This window comes from Cadophora gregata (assembly GCF_030347475.1).
Source record: "Cadophora gregata isolate MNR1 chromosome Unknown scaffold_8, whole genome shotgun sequence".
Lineage (NCBI taxonomy): Eukaryota > Fungi > Ascomycota > Leotiomycetes > Helotiales > Ploettnerulaceae > Cadophora > Cadophora gregata.
Window position 1 is genome coordinate 1583409 of NW_026695931.1, and position 24934 is coordinate 1608342.

General features: G+C 49.0%; 9 protein-coding genes across 9 annotated transcripts; 4 read left to right on the forward strand and 5 right to left on the reverse strand.

Moving 5' to 3' along the window:
* Nucleotides 1–313: 313 nt before the first annotated feature.
* Nucleotides 314–1748, forward strand: ONS95_014041 (uncharacterized protein; the record flags this gene model as incomplete). The annotated part of the gene is made up of 3 exons (XM_058507691.1): nt 314–338; nt 454–545; nt 654–1748. 3 exons carry the CDS (start codon nt 314–316, stop codon nt 1746–1748), a joined length of 1212 nt encoding a protein of 403 aa, XP_058356861.1.
* A 301-nt stretch (nt 1749–2049) lies between these two features.
* ONS95_014042 (uncharacterized protein) lies at nt 2050–3000 on the reverse strand (the record flags this gene model as incomplete). Its single annotated transcript, XM_058507692.1, has 4 exons — nt 2050–2098; nt 2192–2344; nt 2533–2639; nt 2950–3000. 4 exons carry the CDS (start codon nt 2998–3000, stop codon nt 2050–2052), a joined length of 360 nt encoding a protein of 119 aa, XP_058356862.1.
* A 1354-nt stretch (nt 3001–4354) lies between these two features.
* Nucleotides 4355–7429, reverse strand: FCP1 (Carboxy-terminal domain (CTD) phosphatase). The gene is made up of 2 exons (XM_058507693.1): nt 4452–7429; nt 4355–4403 (listed from the first exon to the last, which is right to left on the reverse strand). Exon 1 carries the CDS (start codon nt 6533–6535, stop codon nt 4622–4624), a length of 1914 nt encoding a protein of 637 aa, XP_058356863.1. The 5' UTR covers nt 6536–7429; the 3' UTR covers nt 4355–4403; nt 4452–4621.
* Nucleotides 7430–8768: 1339 nt separating this feature from the next.
* On the forward strand, nt 8769–9011 carry ONS95_014044 (uncharacterized protein; the record flags this gene model as incomplete). Its single annotated transcript, XM_058507694.1, has 1 exon — nt 8769–9011. One exon carries the CDS (start codon nt 8769–8771, stop codon nt 9009–9011), a length of 243 nt encoding a protein of 80 aa, XP_058356864.1.
* Nucleotides 9012–9077: 66 nt separating this feature from the next.
* ONS95_014045 (uncharacterized protein) lies at nt 9078–10381 on the forward strand (the record flags this gene model as incomplete). Its single annotated transcript, XM_058507695.1, has 3 exons — nt 9078–9214; nt 9286–9612; nt 9985–10381. The coding sequence occupies 3 exons, from the start codon at nt 9078–9080 to the stop codon at nt 10379–10381; spliced, it is 861 nt and encodes a 286-aa protein (XP_058356865.1).
* Nucleotides 10382–11319: 938 nt separating this feature from the next.
* Nucleotides 11320–16021, reverse strand: ATG26 (Sterol 3-beta-glucosyltransferase; the record flags this gene model as incomplete). Its single annotated transcript, XM_058507696.1, has 6 exons — nt 11320–11438; nt 11549–11723; nt 11775–14588; nt 14636–15079; nt 15129–15226; nt 15340–16021. The coding sequence occupies 6 exons, from the start codon at nt 16019–16021 to the stop codon at nt 11320–11322; spliced, it is 4332 nt and encodes a 1443-aa protein (XP_058356866.1).
* Nucleotides 16022–16923: 902 nt separating this feature from the next.
* Nucleotides 16924–18533, reverse strand: ONS95_014047 (uncharacterized protein; the record flags this gene model as incomplete). Its single annotated transcript, XM_058507697.1, has 2 exons — nt 16924–17957; nt 18011–18533. 2 exons carry the CDS (start codon nt 18531–18533, stop codon nt 16924–16926), a joined length of 1557 nt encoding a protein of 518 aa, XP_058356867.1.
* Nucleotides 18534–18923: 390 nt separating this feature from the next.
* On the forward strand, nt 18924–20558 carry ONS95_014048 (uncharacterized protein; the record flags this gene model as incomplete). Its single annotated transcript, XM_058507698.1, has 1 exon — nt 18924–20558. One exon carries the CDS (start codon nt 18924–18926, stop codon nt 20556–20558), a length of 1635 nt encoding a protein of 544 aa, XP_058356868.1.
* A 158-nt stretch (nt 20559–20716) lies between these two features.
* Nucleotides 20717–21319, reverse strand: ONS95_014049 (uncharacterized protein; the record flags this gene model as incomplete). The annotated part of the gene is made up of 2 exons (XM_058507699.1): nt 20717–20946; nt 21004–21319. The coding sequence occupies 2 exons, from the start codon at nt 21317–21319 to the stop codon at nt 20717–20719; spliced, it is 546 nt and encodes a 181-aa protein (XP_058356869.1).
* Between the last annotated feature and the right edge of the window lie 3615 nt (nt 21320–24934).

Genomic DNA, 24934 nt, shown 5'->3' on the forward strand with positions numbered 1-24934 from the left:
TTCCCTGTTTCGGCGTTCGCAACTGAGTGAACAAAGATTAATTGAGATTTTCTGGATGACTACTCGTGATATGTGGGGAGTAGAGTGTAGAATGTTATAAGTGTCACAACATAATTGATGGGTGGGGTTCGTCTCTGGACACCCCGAAACTCACACGAAGTTAAGGCGTGTGTGTAACTTTAAGTCCACCTCACTTCCCTATCAGGCAACACACCAATTCCAAAAACATTCAAACCATAAAAGCACGACCAATGATGAGACACTTCCCCGGATTTCGCTACACAGTGTTCATTCAAGAGCCCCTATTCCCACCATGCCCTCCACGCCAAGGATCCATAGTTAGTATTCTTACTTCGGTTTGGCTCTCCCATTCTCTCCTCAGCTTTGTCCCGAGTACATCATGATATGCGTGTTCCCTATTCAAAACCAGATACTGACTCCGTTTTACCACAGTCCTAGGCTTAGGCAACCTAGGTCGTCTTTTTGCCCACGCACTCGCTACTCTACCAAACCCACCACGAATCACGCTCCTCTTCCACCGCCCCGTAAGTTATTTGGAACCATGGAGTCTGACATTGGAGCCCATCTTTTATCTTGCCCAAGACGTTATATAGATATCTCTTATCTGTTTCTCTGCTGACTTCCATATCAAGAGTCTACTGGACGATTGGGAAGCAGCTGGTCGCCAAATACAAATTGCGTCCAAAGATCTCAGCTCAACATCCTCATCATCAAACTATACAATCGAAGTCATAGACTCCAACTCCAGTACATTAGGCTCCTCAACACTGTCTCCCTCACAGGGGCCTATCCAAAATCTCCTCATAACAACTAAAGCTCAACACACCCTCCGAGCACTAATACCTCTCCTCCCCCGTCTCACCAAATCATCCACCCTCCTCTTCGCCCAAAACGGCCTCGGGACAATAGACGAAGTGACAGCCGCCTTGTTCTTCAACCCGTCAACACGACCAAAGTATCTCGCTGCGATTACTTCTCATGGTGTGTATTCGACGGGACCATTCAAATCGGTTCACGCTGGGTTAGCGGATGTGAAGGTTGGACCTGTTTATCCTCGCACTGAGCCTCAGTCTCAAAATGCATCTGCAGCGAATTCCTCTCCAAAGCCCCTGGAGGGAACTCAAAATGAACATGGAGCAGAAGCAGAGCAAACAGCACCTCTCCTCAACGCCCTAACATCCTGCCCCATCCTCACATGTACAACCGTCCCAGCACACACGCTCAAAAACCTACAACTCGAAAAGTTGACCATAAACGCCATTGTCAACCCCCTGACCGCCATCCTAGGCGTCAAGAACGGAGAAATATTACAACACGACTCCATACGCAGAGTCACTCATCTACTCATCGAAGAATGTAGTCGTATCCTCGTCTCCCTCCCCGAACTCCAACCTACCAACTCCAAAACCACTACCTCCTCCCCATCACCAGGCAAGAAGTCTCCAGACGATGAGATGACTCTGTTGGAAAGGTTCTCGCCTACCAGGCTGGATACCCTTGTAACGACCGTGGCGCAGAAAACAGCTGCGAATACGAGTTCTATGTTGCAAGATGTCCAGGCTGGACGGGAGACGGAGATCGAGTATATCAATGGGTACTTTGTGAGGAGGGCGAGGGAGACGGGGATAAAGTGTGTATTTAACGAGAAGATTGTAGGCGCGGTGAAGGGGCGTGTGAGCGTGGGTGTTGGGGAGTTGGAGGGTTTGTTTGACGGGTTGGGGGAGTGAGTGTAGGATTTAAAGCGGGTTAGAAGACCTGGGGAGTAAGATTGGATTGTGTCAGTAAATGTACGTCTGCATAGATGTTCGACGTGATAAGTGTGACACATCAAACTCGTCGGTTGCCCGGACTGATGCTGTAGTATAGTGTCCCGTCGATTCTTTTTTTGTTGAATTCTTTGCTTCATACAATATGTACAACGCCACTACAATCCCTTTCCTTCAGTCTTTCTAGTACGAATTCCAGATATCAATCAACCCCAGTTCCTCAAGCCCTGCAGACCGAATTATCCCCCAAGCGCATCCATCTTTACTTCGACCTCTCACTAGGTGTAACAGCGAATGTAGGTCTCACGAATCTGTAAATCAGCCAAAGTTAGCCAGTTGCTCCTCAAGTATCTAAAACCCTTTCTTTCCACCATTGCGGCTTGGTGCAAGACAAAATAACATACCTATCCGAGTTATACGGACTCGTCTGACTCCCCAGCAGCGCCTTCTCCCTCGCCTGATCCGCATAATGCCTCCGCACCAAATCACGATCTTCTTCCGCCGTCAGGAGAGGAATGAGGTGGATTCTCGACCACATCTTTTCGCGTGCGAGTTCACTGTCCAAACACAATCTACGTCAGCATTGCATCCCCTTTAAGATCATCTCATCTTCTGCCCAATGCTTTCCTCTCGTATAAGGACTCTCTGTGTGGTTTCATGCTCCAGCATGAGCCAGGCGAATCCAGATTTGTAGAATTGGGAGACAGGGGAATTCGGATAGTAATGGTGTAGGACATGAACGTACTTCTGCTCTCTAATTCCCTTGCCGACCTTCCAGAAGCCGAATGTCATGACGCCGGCCATAGCGACGAGCATGACTGATGGACGGAAGCCTCGCGCCGGCAAGTTTCGCTGTTGATCGGAGAGCGTGTTAGCAATTGTTCTCCTCCCTCATATCATGTCCCATCCAGTACTGCCATGGCTGGTGTTGTGCTGCATGTTGTGTGGTTTCGAAGATGCCTGCTATCGTGTCCATTGCCTCAATTGAACCAACTCCAGACCCAGTTCCAACCCATGGTCTTCTCCCTCCAGTCGGCCATTTCCCTCCTTCCCTCTATACCCTCTCGATCTTCAATCTTCCCATCCTCCTGCTGCCCATCCTCCTCCACCTCCTCCCCCCTCTCTTCGCGTGCTCTCCTATAAAGTAAAAATACCCACGTACCTTATACTGAACCGGCTCATAGCCCCCGACGGGCGGTAGATCTTGAGGCATGATGAATGTGCGTGTCTGTCGTCTTGCAATGGAATTGCAGTCTCAATCGCAATCGCAGTGGCTGACAGCTCAGTTAAGGTCGTCGTTGAATCGCGAGCTTCACGATGCACTAGGCCGGTTGTGGCTGGGGAGTTGGAATTCTGCCGGGCGGTGGATCAAGCAAGAACAACCAATGGGAGAGAAGGTTATCAATCAGTTGATCAGGGCATGGAGCCATGGTCCGAGGATGGTTGGGGAATATATTTCACTGAACAGACCATTCTTGATATGTTTTGAGAATGTCGAGACATATAGAAGTCAAGGATACGAAGAAGAATCTTCCATTGGATGCTGCATCGGCTCGCAAGCTTGTACGCTGAAATGCACCTCCTCACTACCTTACAATCAGAAAGAGAAAGCACACCAAAACAAGCACAAACGCCATGGCTATGCCCCATCCATCCACCCTAATTCCATCCCGCCCCAATCCAGCCCATCCAAAGCCATCCCAAACCAATAATATCCCAAACTTGCTACTATGACGATGGAAGGGAAAAAGATACGCCCACATGCAACTTCTTCCATAGTCAGCAGCAAAGTGAGTTTAGTCAAATATTCAACAACCGGAACACCAGTCCCCAATCTAGCCAGTCTAGAAATGGGATATGCAAAGATTATCTCCTCCCTTGTCACTGCTCATCCCACTCATCACTTCACTGTAACAATTGTGTTCGTGTAAGAATGAACAAGAATGCAATCCCAGACAGCTTCGTTCTTGTGAAGGACGCTCAGACAGATCCATCAGCACCTTGGGCCTCCAATTCCTCACTCGCAAATGCCGCCTCAAGATCGGCCTCTAGATCATCTCCAAAACCGTCGTCGCTGCTATCCTGTTCTTCGCCAGGAGTAGGAAGATTGGTGATGTCTTGTGATAATGCGCTTGTGCTATTCGAAGTCTTCACGGCATTCAGACCGGTTGTTCTCGACTTTGCAATGCGTTGCTTCTTCGCCAGAGTGCTCTCCTCATCACTCTCTTCATCCTCAGTAGCCGTGTCGTGGTTTCTCTTCCGCCCTCTCCCGGCCTTGCTTTGTCGACTTGACGTACTTTGTCTGCTTGCATCACTCTCGCTACCTGACTCGTTGGCTTCTGAATCTGACGCCATGAATTCATCAAGTTCATCGTCGACTTCTCCCCAGTCGAATCCCTTCAAATTGTCGATTGGTGATGTGCCCCCTGTCATCTCGTCAGGCATCACACCTTCATCATCATTAGCTGTGTCGTCTTGGCTACTGGCGGGGACGCTCTCGCGATCCTCCTCCTCACTCGCTGAATCGTCGGAAGTCTCGTCAGAGTCAATTACCGACGATGGCGCATCGGAGTTGAAGCCGTCATCTCGCACTCTGTCGGCTTCGTGAATTGCAACCTGATGTGTATTAGTAGCCAGACTATGCTTTCTCGCTTCCCGGCTTACAAGATATGGTGTCTCATCCTCCTTCTGCCACTTGCTCATCGAATTTAACAACCATTGTTGATTGACGATCTTGATGTTCGGGTATTTGGCGGCTTGTCGAACTTTGTGAGTGCGGGTTCTACTTGTCGAGGCAACCAGATGTGTGACTTTTCTGTTAACCCTGTAAAACTTTAGCCTAGAAATTTCTTCGATATAGTGAGAGGTACGTACTTCGATTGAATCTCTGCACCGAAGCTGGCAGCTTGGAGTCCGATCTCAGTTCTACGATGGATCTGTAAGCTTATGTCCCATTGGTCATGCAAGTCCCATATAGCTTCATCATGCTCAAATTGTGATATATCAGATTCTAAATACCTCATTATATCTGCTTGCAGTGGCACCAGCCCGGACATTACAATCGTACAACCGGCCAATGTCTTAGTCCTAACTGTTGTGAGTAAAGAGTTTCGGGGAGATAATATGGGGGAAACACACTTTAATCGTGGCATGACATCTCCGATATCAGGCACGACCTTGCGGTCAGCGCCATTCAGGGGGATCTTTTTGTTAAGTCCTGGTTTCAGTTGTGCAACCCGGCCTCCAGAAGCATTGATCACGCGCCCCTCGTATTCATCGTAGAATGCCTTGTGTACTTGACTGAGATGTTGTTCCAGGTATTTGAGCTCCATATCATTATCGACTAGCAGGTTGTGTCTGTGTTGAGGTTCTTGAGTAGCACCGCCGTTGGCTGCTTCATCAGCAGGAGCTTGGCTGTCCTCCTTGTCGAGTTTTTCTTGCATATGTAACAATGGCCGATCTGTCAATTGCTTTTCCAAGAACTTTTCTTGCTCTGCAGCTTGCTCGAGGCGAAGTGCCTGGTCGTCCCCACTACCCATGCGAACCAGCTCTTCCAGGGCGCTGATCTTCGATCCATCATCAGGCTTAGCTGCTTCTCGCTCTGCCGATTCCACAGGCTTAACCTCATTAGACTCTGGCTTCTTGTCGTCAGATCCCTCAGCAGTTTCCTTAGTTTCGCCATCCTTCAGTTCCGATTTGGATGATTTCTTCTTGAGTGGTGGTGGCAGTGGCGGCAATTCCTCTCTCTTGGGTAAGAAGCTTGAGTTAATGTCTCCAATACCGAGGAAGAAGTCGTATGGAACAACCTTGATTAGGTTTGGTCGGTTGTTGGGCCATACATCTGCTCGATCATCTATGATGACAACCATCTTGGTGTCCACGGGAAAGAGCCGAGCAAGACTCTTTGCTGTGACATTGCCATTCTCATCTCTGCTGATGATGCGGTCTCCGAAGAGCTTCTTGTCAGGGTCGACAATCTTGGCGATGTTTATAGCGTATGCTCGAGTACCCATTGTGTAGACATGCAATTCGTACATCTCGGAGATCTTGGCCAAGAATTCCTTTAGTCCGGGGCGCATCTTGATATAGTACCAGCATCCGGAAGCCAGACCTCGAGGCCCATCATCATTTAATTGGAACGATCGGACATCCTTGACGGCGTCGTAGTTGGGTGATGTCTTGTCTCTCTGCCACTCTCCGACCGTGGGCTCGATACAGGCGTGGATGATAGTTTGGTCCAAATCAACCACCAAGGAAAGCTTCTTATGGGCCAGCAGCCTCTTCTGTAACTCGCTCTCAGCCTTCGATGCCTCATCTTGGCTAACCGTCAACGATGTCTGGTCATGAATCATGTTGATCTTGGCTCGCTCCGTATCGTCCGAGGTGCTAGTCCAGTTCATCTCTGTCATATCCTTGCCGCATATGCCACACAGCCCCTGGAATTGGATGGAATGCGGACACGTCTCTTCGACATCAACAAAACGCATATCCTTCTCGATAACCATACCATCCGTGACCTTCCATGACTTCAAAGTTCCTTCTACAGGACTCTCCCAATCTGCGATGGCGGTCTGTTCCTCCGGCCATTGTCCTTTTGGATCACTAGGATCGCCAACCATCAAGGTCCAGTTCCACTTGTATTGGAGGATCGGTTCGAGTTTCTTTATGCTATCGCCAGGCTTCTTAAGTACTTTGATGATAGTGACTGGGTACTTCAGCTTCGCCCCTAAACTCAGTAGCTTGCCCATCTTGTTTCCTCCTTCAGGTTATCGCAATTCTTGTGATCATGCGGTTCTCGCCTTTCTCGATCTGTTACAAAACCCGAATTAGTGAAAGACCAAAATAGGAGTTGAAGATCGGGCATGGAAGGGCGAGCGCGCAAGCTGAACTCGAGATCGAGGACAAGCGGGGCTTGCAAACAGAAGTAGGAGGCTCAAAAAGCCTCGTAGAAGCTTGCGCAAGCTCCAAGCACATACGATACGGCAACTACAAGCTGTCGGAAGACCTACGATCTCGACTTGAGCTTTGGAAAAGCTCTCATAGATGTCGCGTGGGGTACAGCTGGAGGGTAGTGCAATAGCTGGTGCATCTGCGCCAATGCTCCTTCCAATCCTAGCACCCAAGTAATCACCTTTTCTATCTCCCCAATTCTCTTCTTCTGACCAACGTAGAGGCTGCTGCAGTTGCGGGCTGGTGCAAGCAAAGTGCGCGTGGTATTTTTGGGGTAGGGGTTGTCGGGGTTGACGCGGTCTTGTTGACTCTGGAGCTTCGATAGGTAAGGTACGGACTTGCAAGTATGTTCGGTTCGCAGTGGAGTGCAGTGGACGTCGTGATAGGCTGCGCTGGCGAATTTTGGCAAACAAAGTACTTTGCCGTGGGGTTACGGCAAAGGTGAATCGGGGAATTGGTGAATTGTAGCTCGTGGTTTTGTGCTGTATTGTGTTGCGATGCGATGCGATGCGAAGTGAGGTGGTGCCGTTTGCAGCTGGATCTTGAAGTTGAAGTTGAACTTTTGGGCTTGTCGACTCGGTCGCGTCCGCATGGGGATGGTGGCTCGGTCAGACAGTGTCGGTGTGTCGGTGAGTCGGTGGGTGTGGGTGTGGGTGTGGATGTGTGTGGCAGGTGGGCAGGCTGAGTGGCCGTGGCCGTGGCCGTTCCTTTGCTGGGGAATCCAGAGCTTTTTAACCCCGTCAGATCGTGGAAAGTGGAGATGCCGATCCATAGACCAGACCATGGCTGATTGGAGCCTGCGTGCGGGCATGAGGCCCAGCGCGATTGGCTGCTGGCGGAATGGACAGGGGTCGCCATATCCATATCCATATCCATATCCATACCGTTTTGGTCAGTCTTCAGCCTCGCCAGTAATGCAATACATAGATGCATGCAGCCAAATTGTATCTTGTGCCTTTGCCATCCAGCCTTTTGGATACAGACTTGGTATGTCGGTTCATAGACTGGGCAGGGAATATAAAGCTGCTATGCGGGCTTGGGTTATGGCTTATTGTGGATCCAGCTATGTTGGATATCGATGCTCCTGAGGAATGTCTCCACCTCAGCCTGAAGCATGTTCAACATCAGGATACAGGATACACTTGCTCACTGCTCTGGACGTATAATAGTTCAAAGTAAGCGGAACTCATTTCCAATCAGCTTCCTATTGCTTTTCGTCGGCTATGAAGATACGGCGCCTTGAAATTGTCCGTATTCGTCACAAAGAAAAAAATAGTCTTGGAAGCCTTTATTCTAGAAGCTGTTCAAAAACATATCACGGCCTTGTTGCATTCTCCTGTCAGATATATCCCCTTTCCTCGAGAGTTAGCTTTCAAATCTTTGTTTATCTGTGTTCGCCATGAGCAGTTTATCCACTCTCTAGCAGCAGTTCCCTCCAAAGCACAATGCAAATCTCTGTAGTACGCAGAAATGGAAGTAATGCAGCGATATGGAATTTTGTTGCTGGAATTTGTTGTGTCGTTCTGCGATGACCAGCTCCACGAGATATCCAAAGCCGTGCCTGCATGAGGAGAGACACCAAGCAGGGAGGTGCTGCAGTGCCGGCCGGGATCTGAGATCAAGAGGCCCTGCAAAAATATCCATAATCTTACTATCTGATTCTTCAGGAGCACTTTGAAGAAGCCCTAGATATTGGAACGAAAGCAACCATGCCACTCACTAGTGAAAGGCTCTCAGAGACGGAGTTGGAGAATTCTCAGGAGACTGCGAAACCTGGAGAATATTTCATCCGATAACAGACCCTACTGCAAACATAGCATCTTCCAATTGCAAAGATCTCGTGCGCCTCGAGGTTATGCTCGGTGAAAAGCTATGAAGTGACGAGTCTGCTCCAAATATGTTTATCGAGAATTAAGCGAGAAATTCGTCCTCGGCAAAACAAATGGAGAAGAGGCGGCCCAAAAAAAGAAATTACAATAACGAGTAAGACAGAAAAGCTACTCAAAGTGAACGTTCAATCACCAGCACACTATGGCAGGACCAACTCTCCCGGATTACGATACGTATGAATCATCGCAGCTTACGAGACTCTGTATGGACCATGGCTGGCCAGTGAGTGAGGACACCCCGCGTCATGAGATGATCAAATTCATCGTGCGCAGATACGAGCAGAACGAAGGCAAGAAGGCAGGGGCGCTTCCGAAATTTAATGCGGACAATGATCGAGATGGCCTCAACCGTAGAGAATGGATTGAAGGGTTCAACAAGGTCTAGGAGCGTTGTACTCATCTTGAATTCGAAGCGGTCATCGAATACAGTCAAGAGAAGATAGAATGGCACATGAAACAAAAGATCGTCACTCAAGGGAAACTCAAGCACAGATTGAAGTCTTTGTCCTCGGGCCTGGAGAAACGATTGGCCGACCTTGATTCATCATTGACCTCTGAGAAAGCGGGAGGGAGCAAGGCAAATCCTGAGTGAGTTCTTTACCTCACCCGTAACCTGATGATGTTCCCGAGTATACACTAACACCGCCTTACTCATTCAGAACTGATTCTGTGGAGTCCAGCCTCGAAATTCTTCTCACCGAACCTAATAGCGAGAACACCGATCAAATCGACACAGAAGACGTCGAGGAAGTTACGGATGCAGTCGAACAAGATGAGACAGAAGAGGCTACCAAAACCAATCAGAAGAGCGTAGAGCAGGGAAATGGCAACCATACAGTCATTAATGAATCAGCTGCCAAGCGCCGTCGTCTCTTGGATCCGGAAGACTTGCTTCAGGACATGATCGATACTCACACGAAAAATCCAGAGACCAACGAGGAACTCCAGCCATTCAATATTCTCGGCGGAACGCTGCACTCCAAGTTGTTTGCAAAAAATCTGTCAATCCCTTGAAGTCGAGTTTGGGGATTCAGATACTTGCTTCTCTCTGTTGTCGCTTCGGGAACATAAAAGACACTTCGAGCAGTTCTGCGCTCAACATGTTCTCGCAGACAACTCGGCACTATTTCTCATCTTCAACTGCTCAGCTGAGGGCGACGATAATCTCAAGAAGTGCAAGGCCCATGCCGAAGAAGCCCTCAATACTTTCTGCTTCGCCAGACCTTGCTGCCGTTATTTCTCCAAGATCGACTATCGCTATGGCACCCACACAGATACAGAGATTGATGATTTCGCAGAGGCTTGGGAATATCAAATGATACACCATTTTGGAGCCGCTGAAGGTGACATCGAGGAAGCCATATACCATTCGGAACTGCTGAAAATGACATCGAGACTGAGGCGGCGGGACAGATCGATGAAGTTACGAACTCATCAGAGATTGAGGTGGTCAAGGAGACGATGATTCACCAGGATTTAAGTATCGCTGCAGGAGAGGAAAGCCTTGATTTGGACGAGGACCACTGGTATGCGGATGATGAGGATGAGAGCGACCACAAGAGCGAGAGTAAGGAATTTCCAGTGGAGGTTCTAAAGGCTCAAGACACTGTGGAGACATGTGTATCGGAGAGACATCAGGAATTGGAGTCGATGAAGTCGGAGGATTTGGCGGAGTCGTATGGAGCACAAGGAGAAGCTGAAGCTGAAGCAGGTCCAGCAGTTGTTGAGAGCAGTGAGGAGAGTGAAGAGGAGTAGGCATGACGGTGTCCTCTGCCTATTCTGCGACTTTCAGCTGTCACTTGTTGACCATCGATTTCAGTACATGCATGTCTGGACGGGCGTTTACGGTGTACTTTGTCTGCTCCCACAATACCCCTCGCGCATATGCACAGACTGGCGTTTTTGATTTCGTGTACAGTGCTCTCATTTTCTGGGAGAACATACGGAGACTTTGGAGCGAAAGATTGACGAAGAATCAGGATTGTACATTTGTCATTTGGCAGTCAGCACACAGCCTTGAATACAGATAGATCACAATTTATACCAACTTACATGATATGTCATCACTGCCTGAAAATAAGACCCAGTGAACACACCACCGCAAACCTCAAGATATGTAGGTATATTTATCTATAATTGTCCCCTGCATCAAATCTACAGCTCCTTCTCTCCTCTTCCCTTCTATCCCCTTCATCCCATTTCACTCATCAAACGACCCATTACAAGAATCCGAAGATTCCCATCCCGCATTCCCAGCTGCTCTATTCCTCTCGGCACAAATTATCCATCACGACTATACGCTTCGCCGGTATATTATATCGTCTCATACCACTCCAACCAGTGCGTCCATACATTCTCCAACGCCTATTATCTGCCTATGAAAAATCTCCCCTAAGGCGAAGAAGGCAGAAGCGTAAGAAAGCAATCGAAGAACCAAAGAAGAAGTGCAGAATTCCGTCCAGCGTAAGGAATGTCACTCCCAAACCCCGCGCAATCCCAAGGCAAGTATTAACAAACAAAGCAAGATAAGAAGGAATTAAAACAAAAAGAACAGTCCCATATCTCTCGCTATGCCATTACCATACCCAATCCAGCCCGATCCGTTCTGTTCCAACCCGTCAACAAGCCGAAGCCAGCGCGCTCTAAACGTGAAACACAAGTAAAAAAGTCCCATCGTATCTCATCTCATCTCGTCATGCAGCTATATCCTTAGCAAAACTCTCGCTACCCCCAAATGCCTTTCCATCCGAGCTCTCGGATCCCTGCCCCCCTGCATTCTGCGCCAGAATACCGCTTTGAGCCAAAGAATCCCCTAAATGATCGGTATATTAGCATTTGTCGTGTATTGTGAGCAATTTTAAGGAGCGAAGTACTCCTGGGATACCCAACGCGGGGAAACTAGGGTGTGCTCAAACAACGTACAATCGTGAATCCGCTTCACAAGAACGGGGTCGTTCTCATCGCCGATGAATGTCCAGCTCTCCTCTGGATCTTCAGTGGTGTCATCTGTAGATTTGCCGTCGCGGCGCTTGATTAACGATTTAGCGTACTCGAGATCGCGGTAGATAGATTGAATCGCCGTGTCTACGCCATTCTCCTGCTGAAATATTAGCCTTCTTGTCTTTGTCGCGGTATTTGGAGAACTTGCCTGTCTGATGGTCTCACCTAGGACATTGGCTTTGACAATCATTCTCTGGCTGTTGCACGCTTCCCACATTGCACGCGAGAAGGAGCTCACGTTGAGCTTCTTCAGACAGATACCAACACCAAGATCCTGTACACGGGAGCCGAAGAAGTACTGATCTCCGAAGAACGGCTTGATGATTGTTGGAATCCCGGCCCTTAGACTGGCACCTGTTGTTCCGGAACCACCATGATGTGCAGTTGCATCGATTTGCTTGAACAGCCAGTCGTGAGGAGCGGACTTGATCAGGAGGATCTCCGCAGGTAGCGGCTCTTCCACAATTGCGGCATCTTTCCTGTCAAGTCGATCTGACCACCCCTTTGACAATATGCATCTGACATCGGCTTTGAGAACTGATTGGACAATGGTAGCCGTCATGGCCGCTGAGTCCTGAACGACAATTGACCCAAAGCCAACGTAGACGATCTTCTTGCCGTCGTCTCTGGCCTTCTGGATGAAGTCAGTCAGTTCTTTGGGTGGCATCCAATCACTTCCGCCCTCGTCGAGAAACCAGTATCCAGTCACGCGAATCCAATCACTATAGTCCAGTGGCGGAACAACTACAGATGGGCTGAAATTGTACAAGAATGGAACCTTGTTTGGTTGCATTCTCTCGAGACTGGTGGCTTGCAGCCCCAGCTCTTTCCGTCTCCATCTGTTGACCTGAGAAGAAATGGCTTTCCAGAAGACGTTGTCGAACATGACATATGTGATGTAATTGTACGCGCCACCCATCTTGTGATCTGGAACTGCAAATGCATGAGGATATGCGCGAGTTCGTGTCCATGGCATAGAGAAAGCCCGGAAATATGGGATGCCAAGTGCCTCGGCGATATGGATGCCGCCCATGGCACTGGGACTCTCAATAAGCAGATCCGAGTCCTGACACGCAGCCCAACCTGAAGAAAGCAACTCATCAATCCAGCCACGAAACTTCGTCGAGGCCTCCTTCAGGAATGAATAAGTGAACATGCCATTCTCGACACAGATTCGCATCAGCTCTGCGGGATCTCCTTCCACTGGCCGAAACTCAATCCCGTGGCTCTCAATCCAGGCCTGGAACTCCCGATGGGTGGCAATTCGTGTTCGGTGGCCTTCAGCCATCAACCCCTTGCACAACGCAATATAGGGTTGAACATCACCTCGCGAACCGATCGTCAAGCAAGTAACTCGAAGAGACTCAGTCGGTTTGAAGTTGAGGATCGACGCTCGCGGATCATCAAACAGTATGGGCGGGCCTTCAGCTTTAGCTTCTTCAGCTGTCTTTGGCATTTTGATTTCGTGCTCTGCATAGCCATCCATACGTGCCTGTTGGAGAGATCTGTGCTCGTCGCTCGCATTTTGAGCACTTTCTTTCTCTTCCGCGCTTAAAAGACCCGATTCCTTGAGAAAACGCATAGTTTCCAGATTTTGGAGTAGCGTGATTGCACAGTCATCTCGCAATTCAGCCTGAGGGAATTCGAAAAAGAGCTCTTCATGCCCTCGAATGACTACAACCAATCCAGAATACCCAAATCGGAACCCTTTCTCCTTGTCAACATTCTCAATATCCTTCAGGGGTAGAATAAGCTTGGTGCGTGTGCCAGGGAGAAGGCTGCGGAAGCAGAAGGACCTGTCACTAATGTAGATCTTCCCATATAGAGGTAAGACGCGATGGAGAAAGCCAAAGTACGAAGCTTGAAGCTTTTCCGTAGCAGGAAGTGCAAAGTGTTCTCGAAAACGGTCTCCGTACGCGGCGGACTGATCTTCATCGTCGTCGTACGTCTCATCGTCGGGAGCCAGTCCTTGGGGCTCATCAAAATGCTTCTTACCACCCTTCCACATCCCTGACACCTTCTCGACGTAACCCATTGATTCTGTTGCCAGCAAAGTACTCATACGCTTTGAGTGTCGGTTGAGATATCCTGCGAAGCCAGCGGCACGTTGTAACGGGTATGCTCCTGCTTTGACAAGGCTCTGTAGCGTTGGAGCCGATACAGATGGCTCAACTTGACCTGCGTTTGAGTCATCAACTGGAGTGGTTGTGGCAGTATGACGTGGTCTCGGTGGTCCCATTGTTCCTGTATTGGGAGTGACTCGCGAGGGTGAGTCGGATCGGGAATCGTTGTTGTTGGAATCAGGTTCTCGTCGCCGTGAAGCTGACGCCGAGCGCTGAATTGTCGGCGACAGAAATACATCAGAGCCTCTCAATATTTGACTGGCCAAAGCTTGTGTATCGTCGCTTGCTGATGGAAGCGCGCCAGATGATCCAGGTTCCTCTAAAGAGTGAACGAAAGAGTCCGAGGAGCCGTACTTTTCTGAAGCTCGTCTTTCAGGGAGGCGGTGTCTGCTCAAGCTTCGCCTATTAGCGCTAACGCTTCGACACCCAGGGGCACCATCCATAGTTAATCGGTTAAGATCAACACTACGTCTCCCAAAGTTCTTGAGATCCATGCTTCTTCGGTAGGCATCAGAACTGGCACGACTGAGCTCAGTACTGGCCCGAGGGCTTACAGCAGCACCTATGGGTGATAGCGTGGCCTTGACACTGTGTTCCAGGAGCGGGGTAGTGGTTCTAATTGGCGGAGGCGGTTGCGGGTGTGGACGTCTGTCTCTGGGTGTCTGAGAGGAATTTCGTTTCGAAGGGCCAATGCTCCGTGACCTAGGACTTTGATTTCCATCAAGATGAGGAGGCGAGAGTAAAACCTCTTCGGGAACTTGCTGAGCTGTAGTGCCCTCAACCAGTATTCGTAGAACATTCAGCGCCTCCTTACCGAAGCTGAAGAATGAGAAAAAGTACTATCGCCGGGTTAGAACTGGACTTGAAAAGTATAAAGTAAGCTTGCCTCATCGATAGCGTAAGTTTCGTCATTATCAATGACTCGAATCTTGCAGGTGTCTGCAAAGTCAATGATTTGACTATCTTCTATGTCGATAATGTTCTCGATCGGCAATGATATCTTGACGCTATCACCCTCGTTGTGGGAACGGAAGATGATCTTCTGAAGCGATTTGACCCATTCTTTGGCACTCGGAGCACTATCGGCCTTGAAGTTGTACTTCCTCTGATGTGTTACGACGGTGAAGTGCGTAGCATCCTTTCCCTTCTCCTTTTCTGCGACGCTCGCGGATATCCCGTACCGTAGGTCAATATTTCCGCTCGGGAAGTACAAATCCGACGGGTCTGAATAGTACGAAAGAACGTCGTCTTTCAGCCGAAACCAGTATCTATTATATTTCGGATTTCGTCGGCCAGACTTGGAGAGATATCCAGATTTCACGACTTCATTCTAAGAGGCATCAGATATAATATTGTCGTAGCTCGAATGTAAAACTTACAGATTTCTTGGGCAAATAAGCATAGAAGCATATGTGCTTTGTTGTTATATACATGTAACCTTGGAGCAAGACGCTCTTTAGTAACCAGCAAGGATATTCTGTAGATTTTAGCTGTGGCACGGTAAAAATGCTAGAGAATTGATCCGGACGTTCAACGTCTTTTGCCCGCGTGCAACTAAAGAATGTTTGATGGGGGAGAGAACATGCCTACCTTCTATTACATCCTCCGCGGTCTCAAACTCGAATATGTCCATAAGCTGCTTTGCCAGAGTGCTCGATGTCTGTTCTTCTGCCACAGCGCCTTCTCGGGTATGTTTAGGTCGCGGTAAATCGAAGCTCGGCCGTAAAGATAGCTCTGCCTTAGCTTCTAGCATCCTGCTCATGACTGGAGCATCTCTGGAGTGTGTGCGGGTAACTTGAGCGTCGGGGCTAACAGCTCCAGGAGATGGGCTGGGTGAAGGGGATTTGGAGCCGCTTGGAGAGAGTTTCGATTTGGACCGTCCCATAGCTGACAGAGACCGCAGAAGCTTACTCTCTGAGAACTTCCGTCGGTGATTCTTCTCTGGTCTGGCAGGTAGCTTCCCCTTCCGCGTCTTGTCGACCTTCAACTCAGTCGTAAGTGATGCTGGAGGCTCCCCATCATCCTCCTCGTCGCTCGACGGACCATCGAATCTGGCATTGAAGTCGACCTGGGATCCAGCTGCTGCTATCATGCCAAAGACGGACTGATTCATGTAGGCGTTCCGGCCATGGAGAGCAGTACAGTCCTCGTCCGCGTCGTCGCCGTCTCGAAAGCGCTCTGGGATCTCCATTGTGACCTGACGTCCCTCTTTCCTCTTCTTCGTCAACTTACGCGCCACGCGCTTCTTTAAGTCCTCCTCCAGCGGTGCCATCTTGAATATCGAGGCCCAAGGTCAACAACGATGAACCTCGTTGGGAGTTGCAGGAAGTAAAGTCAGCCAGGTTCCCTCGCCTTGGCGCGAGGCGGAAACTGGAGTCGTTATCGATAAGCAGCCAGTTTTGGGACCATGAGCTAAAGCGGTACAATACTTGCAGCCGAAAATTACAATCACATGCTGGTGTCTTTGTTGGTACCTGTGGAGCAGGGCTGAGCGGATAAAAGAGCACCAAGAGTTGATGAGGTGGTCACGGTTTAGACCGATCAGAAGATGAGGTGACCAAGTTAGTGAGGTACAGCCAACGTTGAGAGAGTCAGTCACATTGCACAAGAGAGCGTTGAGTTTGGGACTAGTTCAAAGCCAAAATAACATGCACGATTCGAGTACCGTAAATGCTACCTCACCGATTACCTTCGCTAAATATAGGATCGATGGAAGTACTAAACTACCCAGTCGTCCTAAGGTTTAGAGTCTCCGGTTTCCGCAAAGTTCTGAAGAGGTAGGCGCATGCAGCTGTCAGCCTGTCAGAGGAGGCATCTTTGCTACCAAGTGAGTCAAATTAGGATGGCAGTCCGTCACGTAGGCGCCCTTCTGACCCAAGATAGCAAGGCAGCCAAGGGGCAAGAAGCATTCTTGAACGAGTGGTTCATCGACCTGACCTTCGTTTAGTCTCAACAGCTGATGGCACTGGGATGTTATCAACAGCACCACTCCCGCTAGCCCGACACGGAGTTGAGGTGTAATAATCAGATGCGATGATAACATTTCTACCAGCTAATACCCGTATTCAAGCAAATACCCCGGAGACTCCGTGTTCCCTTTCCAGCCAGCGCTCCCAATCAAACGCTTACTTATTCAAACAAAACGATGTACAAGACCGAACACAACCGGATTATTCACATCCAGAGACAGAGCTTTCCGCTGGCCGTTCCACCTGCGACCCAGTCTTTGGTTGGGTGGAAGTGCGCCACTGCCGGAACAGCAGTGATTCCTTCCCCACTCAACTGCGCCAATTGCTCCCCATCCGAGCTGTACACATCGACGAAACGATTCATATTTCCGATAGCAAACTTTTGAATTCCATCTTCCGGCCTCTCCTGCCACTGAGGTTTTAGTATTGTGACCCAACGTCCCGTCTGGTTGTTGTGCTTGATAATAGCAGTAGGCTTCATGGCTTCATCATCAAGATCTTGACCAGGCTTGAAGGTACCTGCTGTAGGGAAGGAATGAATTTTGATGGTATCATCGTATGAACTCGTCGCAATATGGCCCCCAGCAGACCAGGAAGCATGTGATACTGATAGCCTGGACGTGTGCTCGCCCATAAGAGCTGGCACTCGGGATTCTCCTTTTCCTTTAATGCTCCGTAAGTCCCAGATCTTAAGCATGCGATCTAACGAAGCTGTTGCGATCAAATGAGGATGTAGCGGGTGATTTGCAAAACCCCCAATCTTCTTGTCTGTGAGTTGCCATATCTCTGCATCGGCAGGTTTGGTCCGCATATCATGTCTGCCAAAGGATCCTTCCAGAGTCGAAAAATAAATTAGATTCTGATCAGAAGATGGAATGGATATGCAGGAAATCGGTAAATCTTCGTTTACTGATGCAGGAGCAAACACCTCAACAGCAACTCCTTTTTGAAGATCAAATTTTCGAATTGATGAGTCGTATGAAGCAGAGAATAGATGATTGCCATCAGCAGGGAAGACAAATGAAGTGATCGTCCTGGAGTGAAGTTTCAGAGCAGTGATTGCTGGCTCAGGGAAATCGGCCTCTTCATCGTCATCTTCTTCGGCCTTGACATCTGCCCCGGTCTGAGAGGCATCGAAAATGCCCATGTTGCCCATTTTGTCTCCAGCAAAAACGAGAGCTTTGTCTGGAGAAGGATGGAATCCAAGAGAGTAGACTCGCTCGGGGGTAATTTTGATTTCTGGGGCAGTCAGCAAATGTTACTCCATCATCTCACGCACAGGGACCACTTACGGTTGGGTTCGTATCCGTCATATATTTCTAGTCCGCTCATTTTCTCCCTCAATGCTTTCAAGCCTTCGTCCGTAGTCTCCTTGACATCATCCTCGGTAAATGTCCTGACATTTGGCTGTGCTCCCCTCATGATTCCTGACAAGAACCCGTCATCCTTATTCCATTTCTTTCCATCAACAACAATATCACTGAAATTGAGATCCCCAGAAACTCTTAGCTTCTTGGCCTTCGCCTGCTCCATCGCGAACTCATATTCGACCTCGGCTTTCCGTTTCTGAGTCTCGCTATCTGCCTCAATGCCAGCTAATCGGGAACTTGTTCGCGTAGGTCGCGGTTCTTCCCTCTTTACGGGCGCAGCTTTCTTTCGTGAAGCTGGTGTCTTCGGCCTACCCACAGGTTTTGGCGCAATCTTCGCTGCTGCTGACGAGAGGTCCTTAACAATTGCTTGGTTTGTTGCAATGTTCGCGAGTCGACTCCGCTCAAAAGCGCTCATCTCCTCTTTCTCTTTCTTAACTGGAGCCATATTACTTTTTGGTCACAATCCCGCTTAGATATGGTGTTGATGTTGGACTGAAATGTGGTGGCCACCTGGATATCGTTGAGGTCATTTCAATCTACACGAAAAGGCGCGTTGGACGAACGCGAAGGCACGCGACTGACTATTCCCGCAACAGTCTAGCTGACTTTCATACCCCTGCCATTATTTTGTTGTCTCTAAAGCTTGGAGGCTCATCGCTAAATTCAAGAGCAGAACTTTGACAGCCAGGCCAGGACCTCAACTTGTCCAAGAGAAATACCCTTCGACACGGAACGCCTATACCAATGATGCAGTAGCACTCAGCACCACTCTTTCCCATAAATCATGCTCGGAGCATGAGCTACTGCAGAAGCTGGCCCTGCAGCACTCACGATCATGTCAACACCTACGCCATTCCTTTACCAGACCAGGACGCTCGCCAGATGGAGTCTTGCTGGACCAAATATTATTAATGCACCTCGATACTATGATACCATGCTTCGCAGACACTATAGTGATGTCCGTAGTAACAATGCGCCACCCTCTTCCCCACGATTTACAATAAAACGAACATCGAACATGTCAGGAGCTGAACCTCCAGCAGCTGGGAGCTGGACCTATAAGCCCAGATCTCAAGACAATACAGTCTTTTTTTCGAACGAAGCGGATGCTCAGCCATCACCATCCAGCAGGCCATTCACGCCAAGAACACCAGAAGCGGCATACCTAGGAACATCAGGGCTCGATACCGCCAACAAATTGCCAAATCTCGAGTCCAATGACTTCAGATTGGAAGATGGACTAGGATTCGACGAGATGTCGGAGTTGGATGAAGTTGATATGGAAGATCCTTTCTCAACTGCTATGCAGCCCGAAGAGATTCAGGACTTGACGAGAAAGCACGGCTCTCGCGACTCGACAATAACGGATCAAGAAAGATCAGCATTCCAGAAAATCTTCTCGGACATTTTCAAGAGGTCCAACAGTTTAGGTCCGAGCTTATCTACTTCCGCTTTTGAAGCGATGGACAAGGACCCGTTCGAGAGGGAAAGCGAGCCAACAGATCTTGGACGAGCCAAAAAGAACCTTGGTAATATTCTCACCACAGCGATGCAGAGAAATCCTCAAAGTCGTCGACAAATGGACGCGGCCCTGGAAAAATACCCACCAGCCCTGCGTGCAGCTGCGGCGAAAGCTATGGGATACATAGAAGACGAATCAGATGTGGAACAGACTCAGTCAAGTCGAAATGCCATGTTGGATACGGAAGCACTCGAAGCATTAAGAGAACCAGAACGAAAACGTGTAGAGGGTCTCATGAACGCAGCCAATACCGATTTCGAGCTGATGGAGATCATGGAGAAAGAAGTATTTACCTTGATCTCAAAGTTAGGGTTGGAGGATGCTTCAAACGTCGCAGCTGCTCACGTTCCGCTCAAGACCAAGAAAAAGAAGGCCTCGAAAAAGGCGAAAGTGACACGCAAAACCGAGATTGTAACGGAGGTCGAGTCACAGGAAAGGTCAGAAGCTACGACCAGCGAGCCCGCGATCGATGGAGTGTCCCCTCTCGCGCTCTATGGCCCTCTCTATCCATCATATCTCTTGCTTGGGCTCCGGCTTCTCGATCGCTCTTTCGCGAAACCATCTCCACTCGCCCTTTCGATACTTCCAAGAATCAAGTCTTTGGGATACATCTCACAGATCCTGGGAGGTACGACCCCACTTTACAACGAGCTTCTGAATATATACCGATATCGATATGATGACTTCCGTGGAATGCTTGATCTGCTGAATGAAATGGAACAAGCTGCCTTAGAGTTCGACGAAGATACTCTTGCGATTGTACGGAATACCTCCAAATTCCAATTTAGCATTCATCGAGGCGAGAAGGGCACTACGATGAAAGCCTTATGGGCAATGCCTGAGTTTGCGCCCAATGGTTTCAGGACTTGGAGAGAGAAGATCATCAAAGCCATCATGGAGAGGGAGGACAAGGCCAGAGAGCATCTCCAATTTAACATAGCACGATAGGCCACAAGTCTTGTATCATAACGATTTTGTACTATAGTAGATTTACACACGGCTCGTGGTATATCCCAAATCACGCATGCATCCTACTCAAATTCCCGCTCAATCGAAAAGCGCGTTGTAACCGTTGCGACAATCATCACGAGCGGACGGGCTATTGCTTACCTCCTCCTTCCCATGTTGACTTGCTTAGACTCGACCCTGTCCTCGTCATCCTGTTCTGAGATGCCGTCCTCTGCATGCACGCTGTTTCGTTTGAACAGACTCATAAACGACGAGCGTCTACCCTCAGGACTCGTCCCGGGTGATACAGACATAGTTGACCAAACACTCGACCGTCTTGTCCCATCAGCATTGACCCTGGGTGGGTAGATGGTATCCGAAGGCCTCCCTATTAAGCAGTGTCAGAACCAAGAAGAATTCTGTGGGACAAGGATCGGCCACCGACGTATATTTCCTGCACCACCAATCCCAAAGCTCTTCTTCCTCTCAATATTCAAAGCACCTGTCTCATTACTCGCCATCCTGATTCTCAATCTCAAATTCCTCGCTCTTTGTCGCTGTTGAAAGTCAAGCTGTTTTCTATGCCTCGGAACAAGTTGTTCAAGGCTGTTGTCCCGACTAGGTTTATAGCCGTATGGAGGAGGTTGAGAATGTGAGCGTGAATGTGAGCTGTACACACTGGCTTGGTAATTCAGACTTGGCGAAGCAGAAGCGTGGTCCGACCCTCTGCTCAAAGATATAGTCAGAGATAGGGCGACCATTGCGAGGAAGAGATATGAGTGGCGTATCTTCGCAGTCGCAAGCCGGCAGTCAGAGTGTGTGGGGAGATAGGGATATGATCCACGATTCGAGGACTGCGGACAGGAGAGGGAACAGAGATTCGTCTTGGCGCACATATACTACCTCATCTCGGACTTCCCAGGGGCGAAGTTCTCCCTCTTAAGTCGAGCTCAGATAACCTTCCACAACGCGATTCGTTCTCCCCCGCCAGTTTCTAAACTGATCTCCATGCCAGGCTCGCAAAAGTCACTCATCCCTCCTGGTCCCGTGTGTGCTGCTGATCGCGCCACACAAAGCTCAAGTTTGTCACTCTGGCAAACCAGAGGGTCCAATGCCTTGAGCGGGGCTTATCAGTGGCTTCAAACTTGCAGGATTACTCGCGCGGAATAATATGCCATCATACAAGTAGTGGACTGCCGACGACCCCTGCCAAGATTGGAGGAGATACAAGCTTTGTGGGGGGCGGCAGCCAGGTACGTATGCAGATCGCTGGATCGCGTGAGGTCAGGCAAGGATCATGATACAGTAATGAAATGATGACAGGGAAAGTAAGCCCGACTCTGACTACAGTTCAATTCGCTTGATAAGCCCGGAAACGTGGTGCTTTCCGTGCTGTTGGAATGGCTTTATCTCTGCGAATGACAGGAATTAGAGACTATCCTATCAAGCGGCGTAAGACGCCCCTCGTCATCCTATCTTACAGAGAGCGACGCCTGTATTGACAGACATCTTCGAGGCATCTGTAGTCAGCTTCAATCCACAGAATAATATGCCTTCCTGTCCAGCTTTTTTATGCATACCCGTATGAGGTCGTTGAATAGTCTGACATACTAAGCCAGCTCCTGGGATGCAAGTGACAGTGGAGAGAGACGAGACATTGCAATGACTCCAATTGTCTGTGTCAGGTATGGGACATGGACAAGGATACCATAAAGCCGTACTGTACAATTAATAGCGATCATGTTATTCTTGTAATGATAAAAATAAAAAGACACGCCGCAATATTTGTGATGCTATCAAGCGAAGCAGCAATGCTTTTTCACCGAGAATCAATGTTAAGCGAGAGAGGAAAGCTTGTGAGGAACCAGCCAAAAACTCCAGCCTGCCTATTTCACATTATGTTTCCGACGTAGCAATACCGATAGACACCAGACAGATAATTTCTGGTGGCAGAATATAATTGTGCTTCCACAGGGACGATGAATAATCACAACCAAGACTTCTCACTCAGTTACTCACTCACTCAATTACATTTTCGGTAAGTCAACCAAGTAACCACCCAATCCTCTCCCTTCTGTAACGCAAAAACATCCTCAAAGAAAACACAACAAAAATGGACAACCGTCCAAAAGTCCTATCCTCGCAAACTCGCATCAACCCACCTCCAAACATCATATGATCAATGCCCTCTCAACTCTACTTACTGTACTGTATCATCGAGATCACCCACCCGTCCACCTACCCCAAGAGAAAAAAAGATCTCCTGTCAATCACGTCTCATGCTCCTGCCGATCCGAGGTCCGTCCCCATCCCATCACAATCCATACCTTACCTCCCCCATCCATCCCGCATCTCCCGCTCTTCAGCCGCCCCCAGATTTTTTTCTTTTCTTTTCTTTCCTTTTTCGTGTCTTACTACTTTTGGATGGTAAATTTCTGTTGGAGGGACGGTTGACTGATTTGATTGACTGGACGGCTGGGGTGCCGATCTGTGGGGTTTTGGGGTGTGAGGGTAGGTGCGTGGTGGGTGTGACGTTGGAGGGTCAGCGGCTGAGGGAGGGGACGAAGGAGAGGGGGGGCGGGGCGAGGGGGGTTCGTTTGCTTGGGTACCTATGCTGCGAATATTTAGGAACTGGAGAAGGAGATAGGGTAGAAGATGGGATGGGATGGGATGGGATGGGATGGGATGGGATTGGTAGGTTGATATTCGGTGAGAAGGGGAAGGAGAGTTTCTCCGACAGTACGGATGGGATGGATGGGGATGGGAGAAGGGAGGAAGGATGGGCATTAACGGGACCCGAGAGGATTGACGGTAGAGAGTTCCATTGTCACCGTCGTATCGAAAACCAATGGCATGGCTCATTTTGTCACCAGCACGGGAATTAGAGAAATGATCACCATATTCTGAGATGGTTTTCTCTAAGTTACGAAAAACTTCACACACAAGGTATTGTCTGGGTATCCCCCTCGTCGAAAACACGTCATATCTCCCTCCCTCTTAGCTCATCAAGAAAAGTGTATCAAGTCCGGTCTCGTCCGGCTATATCCCAAATCCCAAAACATATCCACAGATCACTTGATCTCGTCTGCGAACATGCCAGGTCATGCCAGCATTTCCAAACAGAAAGGAACATCCTACCTCGCAAAACCCCCATAAATAGAATAACCAACTCGACTTTTCTTATCGCTCCTCCCGCTCCCCACCTTCCCTGCGATGCGATGCGATGCATTGCGTTGCGTTAGGAGATCCGTGCTATCGATGTGTATCCACATCGGCTGTTGCATCCTTGAAGGCTTGCGGGCTTGGGCCTTGGGGGCTTGGGATGAAAGAAGAGAAGTGAAGTGAAGTGAAGTGAACCGGGCAGGGAAGGCTAAGCTCTGATACCTGAATCTTAGAAGGAGTGCTGTAGGTATTTATCGCGCGGCTATCTCGCATATGCGATGTGATGCGGTGCGGTCGAGGCGCTATTTACAGTAGAAGATGCGCCATTTTGGAGGCGGGCGCGATAACGATAGTACTTAGATAGTGATCTAAACTTGGGTTAACTACCTAAGGTATCTAATTACTGCAGGAAGAAGGCGCTGTGGTCAATGTTTGTTTGTTGGGTTTGGTGTTGGTTAGTGTTAGGGGAGCGGGAGTTCGCGAGACTTTGATCCTGATCTAGTCTGGCCTTTCTGGACGGATAGGAGAGTTGGTTGGGTGGGAAGTAGTGTCATCTGCACCTGTTTTAAGGTAAACTTACTACAGAATTGATTTGACTTTAAGTTGCGGAGTATCGTTTGTTACAGTAGTGCGGTGGAGGCTAGTTGAACTTATTTGGCTTCCATTGTTGTGGCTGATGGGGGTCCCACTCCCGTCTTGCCTTGCTTCCATTATTGCTGTGCGCCGTTGCGTGTGAACTGAAGTGTTGTGCTGTGCTGTGCAGGATGCGAGGGATGACAGGATTGCTGTACTGTATGTGCCTTGCAGATGTGGGGGTTCTGGGTCATGTATGTATGTACGGGGACGGTTGAATGCAGGAACTGGAGGGCTCTGACTCGTTGATGTTCAGGCTGAACTCAGTACATTTGTTGGTACTAGGTTGTTTACATAGAGGTGCTGTGGTCAACCTGCAATCTGTGAGATGTGCATGATTGTAGCACGGTAGATGCGATAGAGAGCTTGAGGAAGTGGGGGTGAAATATGGAACCTTTTGCAAGTCTGGCACTTGCACTGCTTGGACTGTTCCCATTGTTGGACTACTGCGCTTGCAATCTTGTCTTCGAGGCTTGTCTCATGATCTAGCTGTGCAGCTGATCAACAAAGAGATTTGATATTTGAGTTTCGTCGGCCGTGCGTAAGCTGGCAACGCGGCTCTGTGGAGATGATGAATTGTT

Coding starts and splice junctions, on each gene's coding strand:
- FCP1 (XM_058507693.1), bottom strand. CDS start 6,535: ATGGGCAAGCTACTGAGTTTAGGGGCGAAGCTGAAGTACCCAGTCACT.